The sequence below is a fragment of the Pelodiscus sinensis genome, chromosome 1 (assembly GCF_052426305.1).
Source record: "Pelodiscus sinensis isolate ZL-2025 chromosome 1, ASM5242630v1, whole genome shotgun sequence".
Lineage (NCBI taxonomy): Eukaryota > Metazoa > Chordata > Testudines > Trionychidae > Pelodiscus > Pelodiscus sinensis.
The window spans coordinates 293,659,574-293,678,469 of NC_143052.1; the positions used below are offsets into that span (position 1 = coordinate 293,659,574).

An 18,896-nucleotide genomic window follows, 5' to 3' on the forward strand; every position below is an offset into this window, starting at 1 on the left:
GTTATAGGATCAACTTCTGTTGGTGAGAGATTTTCACACTTACACAGAGCTCTTTCAGACTACAATAGCACTGCAGCAAGGGGGCGGGGAACAGGAGCTGATACTGGCGGGGAGCTGGCTTAAAACCTGGTTTCCCCCCAGCACCGACTCGGGGGCGGTGGGAGGCAGAACTATAACGGGAGACGAAGTGTGAGCTGGGACTCCGCGGTCCTGGCTTGCATTGGGTCCCATACTGTTGCGGCTTTGCTTTTTAAATGTAGTAAGAGCTACCTGGCTCTCAGTACATTTAAAAAGCAGTGCCAGGTGGCTCTTACTACATTTAAAAGGCAGAATCGCAGCAGTCCTGGAGACGGTGTGAGCTGGGACTGCTCAGTCCCATCTTGTGCTGGCCCCAAGAGTTAACCTACTGCAGCTCTGCAGTTCAAATATAGTAGGAGCTGGGAAGCCTGCGCACCTGGCTCTAGGGTTGCCAGGTGTCCAGTATTGACCCGGACAGTCTGGTATTTTCACCTCCTAGCCAGTAAAAAAAATTCAGAAAATACCAGACACCTAAAATGTCCTGTATTTTTAAAATTGCTTTTCCCCTGCCAGGAGATGAAAATCCCTGCTTACCTGGTTCCGTAGGGGAGCTGTCTGGCCTGGAGCAGGAAGACAAGATGGCGGACAGTTGCTGGCAGTCTGCTAGGGCCAAAAAGCCTCAAAGGCATTTCTTAAAGCGGCCATACCTGTTGTTCCCCCCCCCCTTTTTTTTTCCTCAACAGAATTTTCTTCTGGTGGTGTGTTTTTGTTTTTGTTCTTTTTTTTTGGGGGGGGGGGGAGGGGAGGGGACAGGGGGCTGTTGGCTGTTAAACCATCTGGCAACCCTACCTGGCTTCTACTACATTTAAATTGCAGATCTGCAACAGGGGTACCAGTAGCGAGTGCCCCCTCTGCCCATCGATTAATCAAGTAGTCGATGGAAATTCCATTGCCTACTTGATTAGCTAATTAACTGACACTTAACATCCCTAATCCAAAAGGAGAAACTGGCAGTGTAGCTGCAGAAGGGTTACAGATTTCAGTTATCACATTATATGTAGAAGAGGCTATAGTAATTTTTAGACCTCATTGGCTGAGGTTAGAATAAAATCAGTTTAGAGGAATAGAAGTTCTCATGCTTCACTGTCAAAGAAGTACAGGCAGTCCCCGACTTACGTGGATCCGACTTACGTCGGATCCCTAGATACGAACGGGGTGAGGCAACTCCCGCACATGCGCAGCAGCATTCCCGGGGCTCACTCACCTGGGTCCTAGGATCCTCCTGCTCCTCGGGCCGGCTCCAACTGGGGTCCCGCAGAGCTGCTGGGCAGAGGAAAAGTGCCTCCCCACGCCCGCTGCCCCCCTCACCCCCCTGCCAGCAACAGGCTGCCCCCTCCCCTGAGCAACAGGCTGCCGAACAGACAAAAGCAGCCTCTCCGCCCCTCCTCCCCTCTATACATGCCGGGCTCCCGGAGCGCAGCAGCATCCCCGGGGCTCGCTCACCTGGGTCCTAGAATCCACCTCCTCCTCCTCTTCGGCCGGCTCCAACTGGCCTCTGCCTGCAGCAGCTGGCCACAGGGACAGGGATCCCGCAGAGCTGCCGGGCAGAGGAAAAGTGCCTCCCCACGCCCGCTGCCCCCCCCCCCCCCCCCCCGCGGCCTCGCATCCTGCACGCCTCCCCCCTCCCCCCCTGCCAGCAACAGGCTGCCCCCTCCCCTGAGCAACAGGCTGCCGAACAGCAGACAAAAGCAGCCTCTCCGCCCCTCCTCCCCCTATACATGCTGGGCTCCCTGGGCAAACAAAGACTCCACCAAAACAAACAAAGTGCTGGCCTCATTGTGTTAGCAAAAAAAGGACCCTCCTCCTAGAACCCTGGGTGGTGTGTGGAAATAAAGCTATTAGCTCAAAGCATGGTGCAGAGCTGTTTGGTATTTGATGAGTTACTCCTTTAGTCCTGAGTTTGTCACAGGGACAGAAATAGATGTGAAATCTTCTGAACAGGGGAACAGACAGCAAAACAAACATTAGAGGGGAGTTAACCTTTCCCTATGCTATCCAAAACTAAAAAAAATGTTTGGCTAGAGTTTCCCCTACAATATGTACCAGTTCCGACTTACATACAAATTCAACTTAAGAACAAACCTACAGTCCCTATCTTGTACGTAACCCGGGGACTGCCTGTATCCAAATTTTCTGGATACCATCTTTCAAACAGCAAGTGAAAAGGATCAGCATGCCTATCTGTTTTGCCAACGGGGCAAAAATAATGTTTGAGAAGCATGTGAATATGACAGTCCTCCAGACCTGCAGTATATATCACCTGACTGGAAAGTCTTGTAAAAGTCTGCCTTAATTTCTGATCCATAATATGCAATAAATAGAATTCCATCCTCTCAGCAGATTTCAGGTAACAGACTCTATGGAGTTGTTTTGAAAGGGTCTTTTTAAATGTCAGTTCTACAAATCAGATTAGGTTAGCATAATTTAATCCATGATTTGCACTTTTCTCTCAAAAAATCTTTGACCAATTTTATAAAGTACTATTAACTTCCCTTATTGACAAACCCTTTTTGGAGAGTCTATTATTCATCTCTTACTTAACATTTTTCTTCCCACCTGTCTACTTAAAAGTGCAATTTCTCAAATTTTGCCTTGAAGGATATACAACCTACTTTTAGTACACACCGTGAGACATTGCAAGAAAGTGGAACACCAGTGATCTTCACAAGAAAACCACTTTGAACGGGTTTTAAGCAGCATGTATCATTCTGCTTATATAAATGTTAGGCCTTTTAAGTAGGTTCAATTTTCAGATAGATAATCATCGCCCATTTGTGTGTTATGAAGTAAACATCCATTTAGGAAACTTTGGATCATATACTGCATCTCATTTATGTGCAGATCAAATGCAATATGTATCATTTTTTAAGTAGAAACACTTATAAAATATACTTCAATCTTATTTTTGTTTCCATTGTATCTACTTTTAAAGATGGATTAGTATTTTTTGGGTAGCTGCTTGCTGATCACAACACTTTATGAATTCTTCACAGCACATTATGTTTGTTATAGACAGACTAATATTCAGTTGAGTATTTCTGCACAAATGGATGCAAGTATTTTTCTGTGATGCATCCCTAATTGTCATAATTTTTAGAATGTGAGCTGGCTGGGTGTGTAAAATAACTTGCAATTATTACTTTCTTAAACCAGAATATTCTATTCTTGTACAAAAATCTACAAAAGGGGATGATTACCTGCAAATCCCCATGAGATTATCTTTTTTGTCTGCGTGCCCCTCCTAAGAGTTGTCCTTAGAATTCTGAAAGTTTTACCCCAGACGTTAGCTTGGTGCTGCTGAATTTTCATACTTAGATTGGAACAAAATGCAGAAGCACTAGAAAATGAACTGAAAAGAGCAAGAGAATGGAACACTTCATGAAAGGAGTAATTATAGAGGCTTATGAGGCTACAAGTTGTTGTTTTTCTTGTTCCCCAAAATAATTACTTACAAATTACGTCTATCTATTATCACGACTAAATATGTTTTAAGAGCTTCTCTGCCTTTTTCTAGAAAGTGTTATGGCTGAGTCTATGTCTACACTATAATGATCTATCGGAAAAGGTACTCAAATTGCACTCCGCAATTTGAGTACCTTTTTCCGAAAGTTTTTTCGGAAGAGGCTTTTCTGAAATTTGGCCTGTCTGCACTGGGCCAAATTTTGGAAAAGCCTCTTCTTTCGGAAGAGCCTTCTTCCTCATGGGAGGAGGAAGACAGAGCTTCCGAAAGAGAGTGTCTGCTCTTCCTGCAAAAAAAAAAAAAAAAAAAAAAGAGGAGGAGCAGACGCATTCCTTGGTCCCAGAGGAGAAACCCCGTAGTGTAGAAATAGCTAGCCTCAGTGGCATCAATTGAACAACTCTAGGGTGTATTTTATAACTCCAGAGCTGTGTCTACATTGGCATCCCTTTCCGGAAAAGGGATGCTAATGAGACACATCACAATTGCAAATCCGCGGGGGATTTAAATATCCCCCGCGGCATTTGCATTTACATGGCTGCCGCTTTTTTCCGGCTTGGAACCTCTGCCTCTCTAGGACCCTTGTGCAGGGCAGCTACTGTCCCCAAAATGAGTGGCACTGACTTGGAACGACATATAGTCAGCACAGTCTTCGTTAGTGGAACTCCCCTCTAAGTTACCACTACCCTTCCAAAGCACCCTAACGGAGGGTAAGCATCAGCAACACCAGTTTTAATTTAAGGGGTATTGATCCTGGGCTGCGGGGGGTTATTCTGGAAAAGGGAAGTGCAATTTTCTCTGGGCTCATTCTAGCTCATCAGAAACAATGTGGTGTTCCAGAAGCTTTGTCACAGGGCAGCAATCAATACTAGTATAATTTAGCATTGTGGGATTAATGAAATTCTGCATAATCAAAACTATAAACATTAAGTGCTTCCATTTAAGTCCTAATAGATGTACTTAATTATCTACTTCAGAAAAGAAAATTAGATGTGCATTATTAAGTAAACAGAGAATGTTGCTTGATACTTTTGGGTTAGCTCTACTGAGATATGATAAAGAATAAGCAAACTGCTTGAAACTCTGATCTAAAATTGGCAACAGATTGTGAGTAAATCAGTGCTACAAGTCAATTCATTCATGTGAAATATCTTAGTACAGCTTGCAGGGAATGTACTCAATCCTTCAATGTTACAGCTAAGTATTATTGTGGGAATGTACTGAATGTTCAGTTTACATCTATCATTCACATATCACAGCAAAAATATTTAGGTTAGGAATATTAATAGCCACCTGTTTCAACTTCATACCATCTTGGAAGCAGTTAGGAGGTTCTTTTGGTGTATGAGTTTGTGATCTAAATCCTGTTCCTAGAGGATAGATGTGCATCATGTAAACTTTTCCTTCACAGTTTTTTCATTTGAATTGAATATCTGTTTTGGAATATTCTTTTTGCTATAGACACACGACAGTATTGTCAGTGCTGTTGGGATTTTTCCCCTAGTCTCTTTAAAACAAATTTAAACTGTCAGTTTGTGAAGATAATTTAAAAATAAGTATATCCTAAACTTTTTATGTAATATTTCTGTCCTGAGTGTTAAATCCTCATTTTTTAGCTTGTTTCGCCATTAATGTACAGCAATTTCCATGGCAGCATTTTTTTAAAAAAAGTTTTATGTAGATGTTCTTCATAGTTTGAAAAGTTTTGGAATATGAAATTACCTGGTAGTACAGGGACAATGTAAATATTAAAAATCCTTGCTTTACTTGACCTAGAGTTCTAATTGAACACATTTGACTGATATGTTCATGATGAATAAGAAACTGACCTGAAACTTAATTAAATTGCCCTGGGTATTGTATTAAACTTCATCCTCAGCCTTTCACTTGAACGAACAAGGTCAGTGTAAAAAATCACGTAGCTAGTTAAAAATCTTTAGATAATTAACAATTAAAACTGAAAGGATTTTAAAAATTGCTGTCTGCATTTCCCTATTTATGCTGTGACGAATCAGTTTAATCTTTAATATAGCTTTTTAGCTAGTTTCACTTTGAGGGTGCTAATGCATTAGGTACAGCGATTTTTAGTGCTCACATTGCAAATGCTGCAGGGGAATTTTTATCAATTAAAAACTGTGCTTCAGTTAGAATTTATTTATGCTTTCCATAGAAACACTTCTATTGGTCTAGAAGGTTTGCTAAAAGCTTATATTTGTAGCACCTATTTTTCAGATCAAGTGACTGCATCTTTGAGGAGCTCATACTGTTCTATATTTGGGGGGGAAAATGCAATGCATCTAGTTGTAATGAATAGAAAAACTTCCAAAAGAAAGCTGTACTTATTTTGCTTCTTGCAACACTCTGCAAGCTAATATAAAACGCTTTCTTTATGAAGCATAATCTGTAAGTTATTTTTTAACATTTTTATCCTGTTAATGTTTCTAAACTGCTATTTAACTGTCACTATACAGAAAAGTGGATATGAAAGCTAGCTGTTTATCATAAGTGACTGATCTGTAAACCATGTTAAGAGACATAGAGAATAAGTTACCATTAGAACTTTGTTTTAAAAAATGTGTTTTATTTAGTTATTAAATGCTATAGCAGCTTGTTGCAAAACTTACAGAGGATCATTCCAGAACAAACCCAAAAGCCATAAAAAGCATCTGTTAAAAGACAAGAGTACAGGAAACCCTAGTAATAATGAAATTCGGGAATACTGGGAGCCACAACTCCCAGCCCTGACAGTGAGCTCCCTGTGGCTCCCAAACTCACCGGGAGGCCAGGGGCTGTTGGGAGTTCCCTGCAGCTTCTGGCCCCCCACCGCCCCGCCCCTAGGTGGGGCGAATATACGAACCACAAATAGCAATTCCACAAATTGTGAGGGTCTCCTGCATATCAATCATGCTAAAGCAAAACTTGTTTCTTCTTAGCAATAGGTGGCCAGGTTTTTTCCACTTACGTTTTTCCCCACAATTTTCTCTCTTCCTGATTGTAATGATTTCTTGTTGTCTCCCATAGACATGGTGCAATGAATTAGTTTCCGCTAATTCAAACTCTGACATTTATCTGTCAGTGTCATGGATTGAAACACTGCAAACCTTCCCTCCCTCTTCCTCCCCTCCCCCCTCCCCCAACCTGCAACAGAGAGTCTCAGGTCAACTATGGCAGTGTTTCTCACCCTTTTTTTATAAAGTACCCCTTTAAAAAAAAAAAAGTACCCCCAGTACTAACAGTTTTCTGACACTTTTTTTTCTACCATTGCAACACATTTTTGTTCAAACAACTTAATTGTAGCCAGATGGGTGATTAAATTTTTGGATGTAAAAAGTACAAAAATAATAAAGCGCTGTAAAACTTAAAACAAAAATTCAGGTTTCTCCAAATTTCAGTTGTCGACGTACCCCCCCAGACTTCTCTCAAGTACCCCTAAGGGTACTCGTACCACTGGTTGAGAAACACTCAACTATGGCATGCAGCTTCAGGGGTTAGCCAAGTTAGTTTATTACAGAAAAAAACAACAAATGGTCTGGTAACACTTTATAGACTAACAAAACATGTAGATGGTATCATGAGCTTTCGTGGGCACAGCCCACTTCTTCAGATGACTGCAAATAGCCATCTAGCATGGGACCAGATATTGTCCTTAGCTGCTTATTCCTCAAATTTCTGAAATTGTACCAGATTTAAGTGTGTCCTAATCCTCCTCCTTAATCCATGCTATTGAGGTCCCTTACATGCTGTTATTTCACAAAAATTGGCCTAAAAATGGATTCTTTTCTGCACACAACCTGAGAGAAGCTGAATTGTGAGAAGAATGATGCTTCAGATGACTTCACAAGCCCATCACTTCTCAGAGGATATCTTTGTTGTTCGTAACCAGTTGATGAATCAGCCCAAAAAATGACAATAAAAAATTGCAATATTTATAGCTGTTTTAATCTCCTCATAATCTCCATCATAGTTGGTGCTGCTGTGAACTTTAACATGGAATAAATTTAAAGTATTTTTTTTCCAAGTACAGAATAAAATGACCGAATATTTTAGTGGAGCTTGACATGTTTGTGGATGTATTTAGTGCAATTATAAATGTCTGTGTAATGTTATGTTGACAATTTTCCTTTGATATGTTTCTAGGATCCTGAAGCCGCGGTGCCCGTTGGACAGAGGAGAGCTTGGTGTTGGTGTATGTGCTTTGGAGTGGCTTTTATGCTTGCAGGTGTGATACTTGGGGGTGCCTATCTGTACAAATATTTTGCATTCCAGGTAAGCCAAATACAATTTATGTAATAAAGGACTTTCATTTTTCTCCCTGTACACCCTGGCTATGCCTACACTTGCGGCTTCTTGTTCCAGAAATATGCAAATGAGCCTAAGTGTGGAATATCGCCGAGCCTCATTTGCATACCCATTGAGCCTCCATTTTTGCAGAAGAGACTCTTGCGCCAGAAGAAGCTGTCTACACTGCCCCTTCTTGCGCAACAAAAACCCTCTTGTGCAATGCCGTTCTTCCTGAAAAGTAATCGGCATAACGGCATTGCGCAAGAGGGTTTTTGTTGCGCAAGAAGGGGCAGTGTAGACCGCTCCTTCTGGCGCAAGAGCCTCTTCTGCAAAAATGGAGACTCATTAGGTATGCAAATGAGGCTCAGCGATATTCCACACTTAGCCTCATTTGCATTTTTCTGGCACAGGAAGCCGCAAGTGTAGACATAGCCCCTGTGTTTAGCAGAGTGAGAGTGACAGAGTGCTACTGGTTCTCTGTATTCACATTTTTTCTTCTATAGGTCTTAAGGGTTGAATGTGTAGCCATTTCAGAAGTTGTATTCAGTCCTTCCTCTTTAATAGGTCAATTGGGAATTCATGAAGAGTGGTGGTTTTGGCGGTTGCACCCTAGGAAAAATTATTCTTCCCCCACATATACCAGATTCTGAGGGAATGTGTAAAGTGGTGCAAGATTCCCTGAGCCACATTGTTCCAGCCACAGGAAAAACTCAGGCCAAGACTTCCACAGAAATCTCCCTGTTGTTCAGTTGGGGAGAGGGGTTTGCTCCTACCCCCTGTGAAGTAGGACACTGAGCAAGCCCTAAACCTGGGATCTGCAGGAGGCCAGAGCTATCTGTACAGAGGCCCTGTACTCTGCATTGGCTAACTCCCTGGCAGTACAGGTTCATGGGAGCTTTGCTGCAAGGGACTCCCCTGTGACTTCGTGGGGGTTCTGTGGGAATGATGATAATGCAGACCCTGAATTTTATGGGGCCATGTGGACCACTCTGTGTTGGGTCAACAGTGGGAAACAGTGCAATGGCAGCAGTTGGCACTCCTCTCTCTTATTTGTGGGAGGGACAAGACCTATATGTGGATGGTTCTCATGGAAAATCCCATTTCCTGAGAGCCTAATTTCTAGACACTTGGTCCTTTGGGTCTATTTACATCCATTTGGATTCCTTTAGACATTAGCAAACTGGTCAAACAGCACGGAGGAGCTGGAGGGGTCTTATTTAACTTGCATCTTGTTACACCTTTCTGATTGTACTTGATGTTCTGTATCCTGTCTTTCTATATGAATTGAACCAACTTAGACTCCATCAGACTCCATGGATGAAATTCAGGAGCAAGTTTAAGAGCTTGTCTGCACTATAGTGTTAACTTGGCTGTAGATAACTCAAGCTAACTCTGCTGGAGTTAGTGTAGTTCAGGTGAGAGTGATCACATTGCAAATTAACATGTATAATTGACAGGCTACAGTTTGAAAGTGAAGAGAGCTGTAGTTTAATATATCAGAAATGCATTCACTTTATGAATAAATTTCAAGTCTTAAATGTAGGAAAACTTCAGGATTATAAAGAACTTCCTGAACATGTTTTAGGTGGTCAGAATAAATTAATTAAACAGGATTTAGGTTAGAACGTAATCAAATATATTTGAGGACCTGGTTATTGAATACTGCCATTAGTAAGCACAAGTTTAGGCATGAAAACTGTTAAGTACCTTATTCTGGTCACAAAATTATGTAATCAAAGGTATGCTTACCTTATTTGCACCTGCAGGAATTTGTTGTTGCAAATGGAAGACCAAGTATGAAATCCTGGTTCCCTGGAAGCCAATGGCAAAACTCCAATTGATTTCAGCGAGGCCAGGATTTCACTCAGGCCCTTTATCTCTTATTCATGCTATGTTGAAGACCCGTGCTGTCTAAAATTGGTCCTCTGTAGGCTTATGAATTAAATAAATTGACAGAAAAACATGTAAGTAATGAAGGGCGATGTCTGCTCAGGAGATGTTTAAGAATGGAAAAACAGTGTGGATGTAGAGTTTAAGGTGCAGTGACGTTGTGGGTTTTTTTTTTTTTTGAAGCTTGCATAGCAGTTGGTCTCATTTTAAATGTTTTATAAACTTGCTGAAATGTTGTTTATTTTGTGGTTATTTTGTTTATTTTTAGCAAGATGGTGTGTACTTCTGTGGAATAAAATATATTGAGGATGATTTAACGCTGACTGAGCCTAATGCAGATGCTCCGGCACCTCACTACCAGACAATTGAGCAAAACATTCAGATCCTTGAGGAAGAGGATGTTGAATTCATCAGTGTACCCGTCCCAGAATTTGCTGACAGTGATCCAGCGGATATTGTTCATGATTTCCACCGGGTAAGGAATGTCTGCTGAGGATCCTTGAAAGCAGATCCACCAGTGGGAGAGGACAAAAGGGTCAAATGCCCTGGGACCTAGTGATTCAAAAGGGAGTCAGTAGTGATGCCAGCCACCCTGGGCCCTTTTAAATTGCCACCAAAGTCCTGCACGGCATGCCCCAGGCTGCACCAATGGCTGTTTGGAGGTAAAAGGGAGGGTGAGGCCCAGCTGCGCCCCTTGCATGTGATGCCTCCCACACCTTGCCCTGGAGCTTGTCTAGAGCAAGTCTGTTGGCCCCACTGCTTGAAAGCATTTAAAAACAAAACCCGATTTCAGAATGCTTATTTTTTTATCCTCTTAATCTGTGTGGTTTCTAATTATTTCAGTTTTTTTAATGGTGTGAAAATGTGAGCTCTACCGTATTTTTGTATTTAGAATAGGGATGTAGTTGACTACCTGATAAGCATAAGCTTATTGGATAGTCAAATAGTCACTTGACTAGTCGCACCCCCCCTGTCACCCCCACATACTTACTGCCTGTCAGAGAGAGGCAGCAAGTAGGGGGAGGGGAGGAAAAGCTGGCTTCAAAGCCCGTTACCCCCAGCACAGTCTCCGAGGGGAAGCAGAGGTGTCTCTACTGCTGTACCTCTCTCTTTGAAATGTACAAGAGCAACCCACAGCTCTTGTACATTTCAAAGAGAGAGGTGCAGCGGGCTAGTGAGCACCCTTGTTGACTAATCGAGTAGTTGATGGAAATTCCATCAACTACTTGATTAGTTAATTGAAATTTAACATCCCTAATTTAGAAACTGGAAGAAATTTTTACATCTGGTATACAGAGGTCTTGTCTGCTGATAAACTGCTGTTCTCCTGGTCTAGGACTGTAAAGCCACCATTTATAAAGTACTTTTCCTCATAAAAAGAGAGAGGAGAAGAAAACCCAAATCCATTCATTTCCTTGTCATAATGAAAGAAAGGGAAGAAAATGTAATCTTATTGCTGAAATTATACAAAGCCAGACTGTTAGAGCCCTGCACAGATACAAAATAAGTATTTGCATCTACATTCATATCCACAAAAATGAGCTGCAGATATTTGCGACTTTGTAGGGCTCTTGATACAAAATTTGTATCCGCATCCATAGCTGCCAAAATGAGTTGCCGATATCCGCATCCATTTCTGCAAATGCAGATATCCGCAGATTGTGCAGATTGTGATCCACAATAGTTGTTATGGGCGTGGGGTAGAAGAAGCCTTTGTTTCCCCCTTTATTCCAACACACAGGGGCTGGTTAGTAGATCCATAGTCATGGTACTCACCTGAGCTCAGAGATTATCATCCAGTAATTCTTCCAACAAAGCTAACCATTCCCAAGGGGACAATAAAAAGACAAGGATATGGCTGACAGGCTGCGGAGGGCAGTGTATTCTGTATTCATTATATGGTGCTTGGTAGCACTCAGATCCTTCCCCCACCCCCAGGCTTTTGGGAGCTCTCAGGAAGCACGTTGCCGCCACCACAGACCACTCACTGCTTTTTAAAGGCATGACTGAGCACTACTGAGGTACTTTTAGCCTCTCATAAATAAGTATCTTTGTTATAGTCGTTAATGACAACATTTTTGCAAGATGTCTGTGTAATAATGCTACAGTATTCTCTTAGTGATCTTTGTTAACATTGAAAAAACATTCTTTCTCTGTTTTCTAAAAATTATCCCACTCTGCTTAAATAGTTTATACTTGGTTTTACTGAAATGTGGCTTTTGCTGCTGCTGAAAGCTTGAGAAAAATCTATTCAGCTGTTTTTGTGTTATGCAAGGCTGAAAAAAGAACATTTTCCTACTGTGTAAAATCATTTCCACACTCTTATATGTGTGGTTTAAAGTAAAAGGTTCAGAAATGTGGCTAGCCCCAGGGAGGCGCAGAAACAGGCAAACTATTACTAAATATCTTTTAAACTTTTATTAAAGGGCTTCTACGTATAAATTATTATTTTATCAATTTCTTACATACGTAGGCACCAAATAATTATTAGAATGACCAATAAGCAAAATGCAAAACAGTAAAGAAACTTCCTTGAGGTTTCTCTAAATCTCAATAGTTGTTAAGAAGGGACCAGGGATTATTAACAGTTACATTTACATCAGTGTTATTGATAAGACTAATCATTTATCTAAAACTCTTAACACTACTACTTAACAATACCTCTAAACAATTTCAAATAACAATACTTACATTTAACAGACACACAAACTACAACAATAACAACAACATATTTGGTATTCGTTATGTTTGGTATACGTTACGCTCTACAGGAACTCATTTGGTTCGGTGAGCGGGAGGTGGCCCTCGGGTGATCAGTCCTCGGACCTGGCTCATATTCTGCCATCCAATGTTTATTCAGGATTCCTCAATTTGATACAGGAGGGGAAGCTGTTTTATAGAGAAAGCTTTTGCGCACTTTTTGTGATAGGCTAGCAGACCCTGTCTGTTAAGTGACAGGAGTAAGGGGGTGAGATGGTTTCCTGTTTTTCCTTTTCTGCCTTATTGGGCATGGCACAGTCAGCACAACCAGCAAAAACTTTACATGAACTTTTCAGGTCTGGTTTTGGTTCCTGTTTGTCGCTGATCTTTAAGTTACATAGTGTAAGGGTTTTTCATCAAGGGGAAGTTGATCTTTTGCTTGGATGGCAATACGCGCGAGAGGCCTGGCCAGCAAAGAGCCTGCTTCCACAATATGGACTCAAGTGTCTAAACATGAAGATGATAGTGCTTATTTTGCCTAACATTCATAAGCAGGTTTGGGGAAAACGTTGGTTAAATAATCCTGTGGTTTGAAAAACTTATTTCTAAATGTGTTCAGTAAATGTTAAGATTTACAGCAGCACTTCTTTCCCATCACACTTCAAACTTTCACTATGTGCTATGACAGAAATAAAGGCTGGCACCTCATATACCAGTGGTGGGCAAATATCAGCTCACAGGCTGGATCCAGTTCACTAAGTTTAGCCCCTATATTTATCTGCGCCTCTGCAGGTACAGGTGCTTGCATCTCCTGTTAGCTGCTGCTCACCAATCCTGGCCAATGGGAGCTACAGGTAAATATTGCCATGATGACGGCCTGCCGGGTTAACCCAGGCAAATGACTGCCATCTTATTGCCCACCCTTTGTCCTATACCAAAAGTGAGGTCTGACCTTCAAAGCCCATTTCAATTCTGTAGATTAATGTTGCATAGTTAAATCCATTAAAAAAATGCAAAGTTATTTTCCACAGCAAAGATAACTTGGTCATAATGCATATCCTATGCAGATGTGATACCATGGTGATAGGATCCTTAGAAATGTTATAGGTGGTAAATATATTTTGTAGTATATATTTAAGGCCTAATCTAATGTCCACTGAAGTCAATACAAAGATTCCTATGGAATTCATTCAACATTTAATCAGGCTCTAAGAAATGTGAAGCCATATGAAGAAAAAATAGCAATAAAAAATAAAGTTTAATGTAACCGTAAGAGCCTTTCATATTTATAATTCTTAAGCCTTAATGCTTTAAGGACCAATGCTGAAAACTTGCTATAAGCAAAGTTCTTGCTCCTTTAGCCGATTGACTAATCATAGTAGTAATCATTATGCCCAATATTGTTTGCAGGATTAGCACCCTTAGTTCTTTGCATTTAATATGATACTCTCAAAAACTGTTGGTTGTTGCAAGACTGAACCCTTGAACATAGTATGTTGCCCTTCCTTAGCAAAAATAATTTAATGAATGCCTCACGACCTTTCAGTCTAGTTCAAAGGTCAGTTTAGGGTTATAGTTTATTAAAGTATTGCAAATATTACCCTTTGGATAATCCAAAAACCATAAATTACTGGTTTAAAATGTAGATTCTGTAAGTTTGACATTTTGTATTTTTGAATTTGCTAGTATTGGCTAGCAAATCTATCAATAAACAGTAGCATTTCCATTGTGCACAGTATTTTGGAGGAATAAAATATTTTTACATATAGCATCTGATATTTTTTGTGTTCTCTTCCAGTCATGTTTCATTGTGACCTGAAAGGGAGTTTTGTACTTTCAGATTTCTTTCTGAAATTTAAAAATCATAGAACACTAGAACTGCAAGGGGCCTTGAGAGGTCATCAAGTCCAGTTCCCTGCCCTCATGGCAGGACCCAGTACCATCTAGACCATCCCTGATAGATGTCTATCTAACCTGTTCTTAAATCTCTCCAGAGATGGAGACTCCACAACCTCCTTAAGCAACTTATTCCAGTGTTTAACCATCCTGACAGGAAGTTTTTCCTAATGTCTGACCTAAACCTCCCTTGCTGCAGTTTAAGCCCATTGCTTCTTGTCCTATCCTCAGAGGCTAAGGAGAACAATTTTTCTCCCTCCTCCTTGTGAAACCCTTTTAGATACCTGGAAACCACTATCATTCCTCTAGGTCTTCTCCCTTCCAAACTAAACAAAGCCCAATTATTTCAGTCTTCCTTCATAGGCCATGTTCTCTAGAAAAATGCGAGCAGTGAGACTAAATAAATATTGCACTTAACCTCTGACAGCTCAGATGCACTGAAAAGTTTAAACAAAGCCCAATTATTTCAGTCTTCCTTCATAGGCCATGTTCTCTAGAAAAATGCGAGCAGTGAGACTAAATAAATATTGCACTTAACCTCTGACAGCTCAGATGCACTGAAAAGTTTGAACTATGTAACACCTATTGACTTGCAGAAGTCTCTTCTAGCCAACTGGATATTTAGGATTGCCTTTTATCTCTGTATCCCACCCCTAAACTCAGTAAATTAGAATACACCTTATAATTAACACCACTGTAATTTACAGGAAGAACAAGCACAATATTTACAAAGGTATACTAATCCTAAATGTATTTAAATGATTTTGATTAGAATATATATTTTCTTCATCAGAGACTCACAGCCTACCTTGACCTTAGCTTGGATAAGTGCTATGTGATTCCTCTGAACACTTCAGTTGTTATGCCACCCAAAAATTTCTTGGAGTTGCTGATCAACATAAAGGTATGGTTGAATTGCAGGCGTATTTTTATATATAATAAAAACAAATATGTTTATATTATTTTCACCAGAAACTCTGGAGTTAACTTTTCTAAAGTACTTCTCACCTGTGAATTCCTCACCTAAAGAATTTAAATCTTCAGAGGAGTTCAGTTTAAAGGGATTACTGATTTGGGAATAGACAAAGATATCATTATTTGATAAGGTTACATTTTTGGTTGATTAACTGTAACTGCAGATATATATATATATATTTAGACTTTTATTTGACTTAATACTGCATAACAGTCTGATTAAAAAAGTAGCACTATGCAATATTGATAGAGACAAATTACATGGATTAAGAATAAAATGACATCTCAAAAAGTAGTTGTCACTGGGAAATCTTTGAATGTTTCAAGGCTTTTTTTATTTTTTCCTACAAAGATCAGTACAGGCAGTCCCCGGCTTACGTACAAGATAGGGACTATAGGTTTCTTCTTAAGTTGAATTTGTATGTAAGTCGGAACTGGCTCCAGATTCAGCCGCTGCTGCTGAAACTGACCAGGGACTGACTACAGGAAGCTGGAGGCAGAATTGCTCTGCCCCCAGCTTCCTGGAATCAGCCACTGATCAGTTTCAACAGCGGCTGAATCTCGAGCCTGGGACAGAACAGCTGGGGTGCCAGGTAGGTCTCTGCAGGACCAACCCGGCAGCACCCCAGCTGCTCTACCCCAGGGTCCACAACAAAAGCCTGGTCTGCTGGGGGGAGGGGGGCGCACTACCTGCGCCCCTCCTCCCCCCAGCAGACCAGGGACACGGGGAGCAAAGCTGCAGCGGCGGCGGGGTGCCGCGCCTCTGAGGCTTTGCTCTGGCAAAGCCTCAGAGGCGCGGCACCCCGCTGCCGCTGCAGCTTTGCTCCCCGTGTCCCTGGTCTGCTGGGGACCGTCTCCAGCAGACCAGGGACACCCGGAGCAAAGCCAGGGAGGCGGAGGGGTCCCGCGCCTCTGAGGCTTTGCTGTGGCAAAGCCTGGGAGGCGCGGGACCCTGCCGCCGCTGCAGCTTTGCTTCCGGTGCCTCTGGTCTGCTGGGGACCGTCTCCAGCAGACCAGGGACACCAGGAGAAAAGCCGCAGCGGCGGCGGAGTCCCGCGCCTCCCCGGCTTTGCCAGAGCAAAGCCTCAGAGGCGCGGGACCCCTCCACCTCCCTGGCCTTGCTCCAGGTGTCCCATGTCTGCTGGAGACGGTCCCCAGCAGACCAGGGGCACCCGGAGCAGCTTTTCTGGCCCCGGAGTTCGAGGTGGCGGGACCGCTGCGCTCTGGGCGGTCCCGCTGCCTGCGAGCTCCGGGGCGAGAGAGCCCCATTCGTAAGTGCGGATCCGACATAAGTCGGATCCACGTAACTCGGGGACTGCCTGTACTCAGTCTACAGTGCTGGTCAACCTTTTACCAATGATTTAGAAATATGAAAAATACATACATTTTTCAATAATAAAATCTGCAGATAACCCAAAGATTGGCAGACTGATAAATGGTGATGAGAGCAAAACAGTTATATGAAGTCATCTCGACCATTTGGAAACTTGAGCCCATTCCAGTAAAAAATGTTTTTATATAGTTAAATAAAAAGGGATACATTTTGAATAAGGAATACAGTCTGTACCCACTGAATACGGAACTGGGTCATGGAAAGTAACTCCATAAAAAGGTCTAGTGTGGAGATGTGGGAAAAGATCCATATAAGATCCTAGTGTGGAGATGTGGAAAAAGGGGCGAATGCAATCGATGGATGTATAAACAGAGAAGTAGTGAGTAGGAATTGGGAGGTGATTTTATTTCTGTGTGTGTCATTGATGAAGGTCCTCCTGGGATACTCTCTACAGTAAGGATGTTAAGAAGTGGATAATTGGCTAATCATGTAGCCAATAGAATTTTTATTGACTATATGATTACTCAATAAGGGAAGGCACTCAGTCCCGGCTCGCGCTGGATCCAGGAGGCGCTACCCTTGCTGTAGTTCTGCAGTTTAAATGTAGTAGGCACACAACGCAGTTTGGCTCCTTCTACATTTAAACTGAACAGCTGCAGTGAATGTAGGTCCTGGACCTGGCACGAGCCGGAATTGTGCCAGGCTGCCTATCCAGCTGGAGCAGCCCCTGTCTTCATTGGCCTATGCTGGCCTTGGGCAGAGGCTGCTCCAGCAGCAGCCCCTTTCCATGCGGAGTAGGCTTTGTGGCAACCTCCCCTGCCTATCCCAGCCCTGAACACTGCTGCCTCTGATGGAGGCAGCAGCATGAGAGAGGAGACAGCACTTCAGAGACGGTGCTGGGGAAACCAGCTTTTAAGCTGGCTCCCCCAGAACCGGCTCCTGATTTAACAACCCCCCCCCCCACACACACCTACTTGGCTTCCTCTGATGAAGAGGCAGCAAAGGAGGGGGAATGCAAGTAGTTGACTCAGCTACCCCATAAGCTTAGGTTAATCGGGTAGTAGACTAGTTGACTACTCGCTTACATCCCTACCATACAGTTCTAGTCTTCATGTTTTAAAAAATACATTGAAAAATTGGAGAGGATGGAGAAAAGAGCCGAAACCCCCCAAAAAAACAAAAACCAAGGGCTGGAGAAAATGCCTTATGCTGAACGAGATAAGGAACTCAATTAATTTAGTTTTATCAGAAGGAAGATCAAGAGGTGACTTGATTACAGGTAGACTTGCAAGGATTAGATTTTATTAGTAAATGTCAATTTCAGCACACACAAACCAACAAAAATATTTCTATCAAAGATAATAAAAATGTACAGATAGGCAAAGTAAGAAAAATGTTGCTTGAAAACTATTAGAATCTGATTTAAGGATATTTTCTTTGTTTTTACATGTGATGTTGACAATTTGTGTTATAACAGTTATAAAGCTTTAAATATTTAAATCAACACATGTTGCAATGTCCAGCAATAACTATTTAATGAAAGTATTTACTATTATTTATAATTATTTCTACAACTGTGAAAATTTAAATCAATACAAAATAAAACAGCTTAAAAATAAACTTAGATATTCTATTAAAATTATAAATAAATAACAGAGTTCTGCTAAACTTAATTACAGTATATAAGTAAATATGGGGGGGTACTAAAGGGCTCTTTAACCTAGGGGAGATACCTAACAAGAACTATGGATGGAAGTTAAAGCTAGATAATTCATATGTAAAATAAGATGCACGTTTTTAATAATGAGGATGATTTAATTATTGGAACAAAATACCAAGGGAGTCATCTTTTGATTTCTTCAAGTGAAGACTAGATGCCTTTCTGGAAGGTATACTTGAGCCAAACACAAGTTGGTAGAATCAGTATAGGGGAAAAAACTATGTGAAACTTATTGGCTTGTGATGTACAAAAGGTCCAGCTAGATCAGGGGTGGGCAAAAGGGCCTCCATGGGGGCCCTGCCGCTCCCTTGCCCCCAGGCCAATTAGGGCCTGTGGGCAGGGGGAAGCGCACGAAGTTTCTTCCACCCTGTCAGGAGCATGCAGCACTTAGAAGTGCCATGCGCTCCTGGCAGGGCGGGAGGAGATTTTGCGTGCTCCCCCGTCCCCAAACCCTGATTGGCTTGGGGGCAGGAGGAGCATGCGAAGTTTATTTTGCCCTGCCCCCGCCCTGCAAGCAGTGCACAGTGCTTAGAAGTGCCACGCGCTCCTGGCAGGGGAGGAGGAGG

The 18,896-nt window shown here is 41.9% G+C and overlaps 1 protein-coding gene across 1 annotated transcript in view; it reads left to right on the forward strand.

Moving 5' to 3' along the window:
- The window catches only part of ITM2B (integral membrane protein 2B), a 39,959-nt gene that overhangs the window by 14,574 nt on the left and 6,489 nt on the right, over positions 1-18,896 (forward strand). The window contains 3 exon segments of the mRNA XM_006122968.5: positions 7,673-7,801; positions 9,975-10,181; positions 15,096-15,206. Of these exon segments, the coding sequence (XP_006123030.2) occupies positions 7,673-7,801; positions 9,975-10,181; positions 15,096-15,206 (447 nt within the window).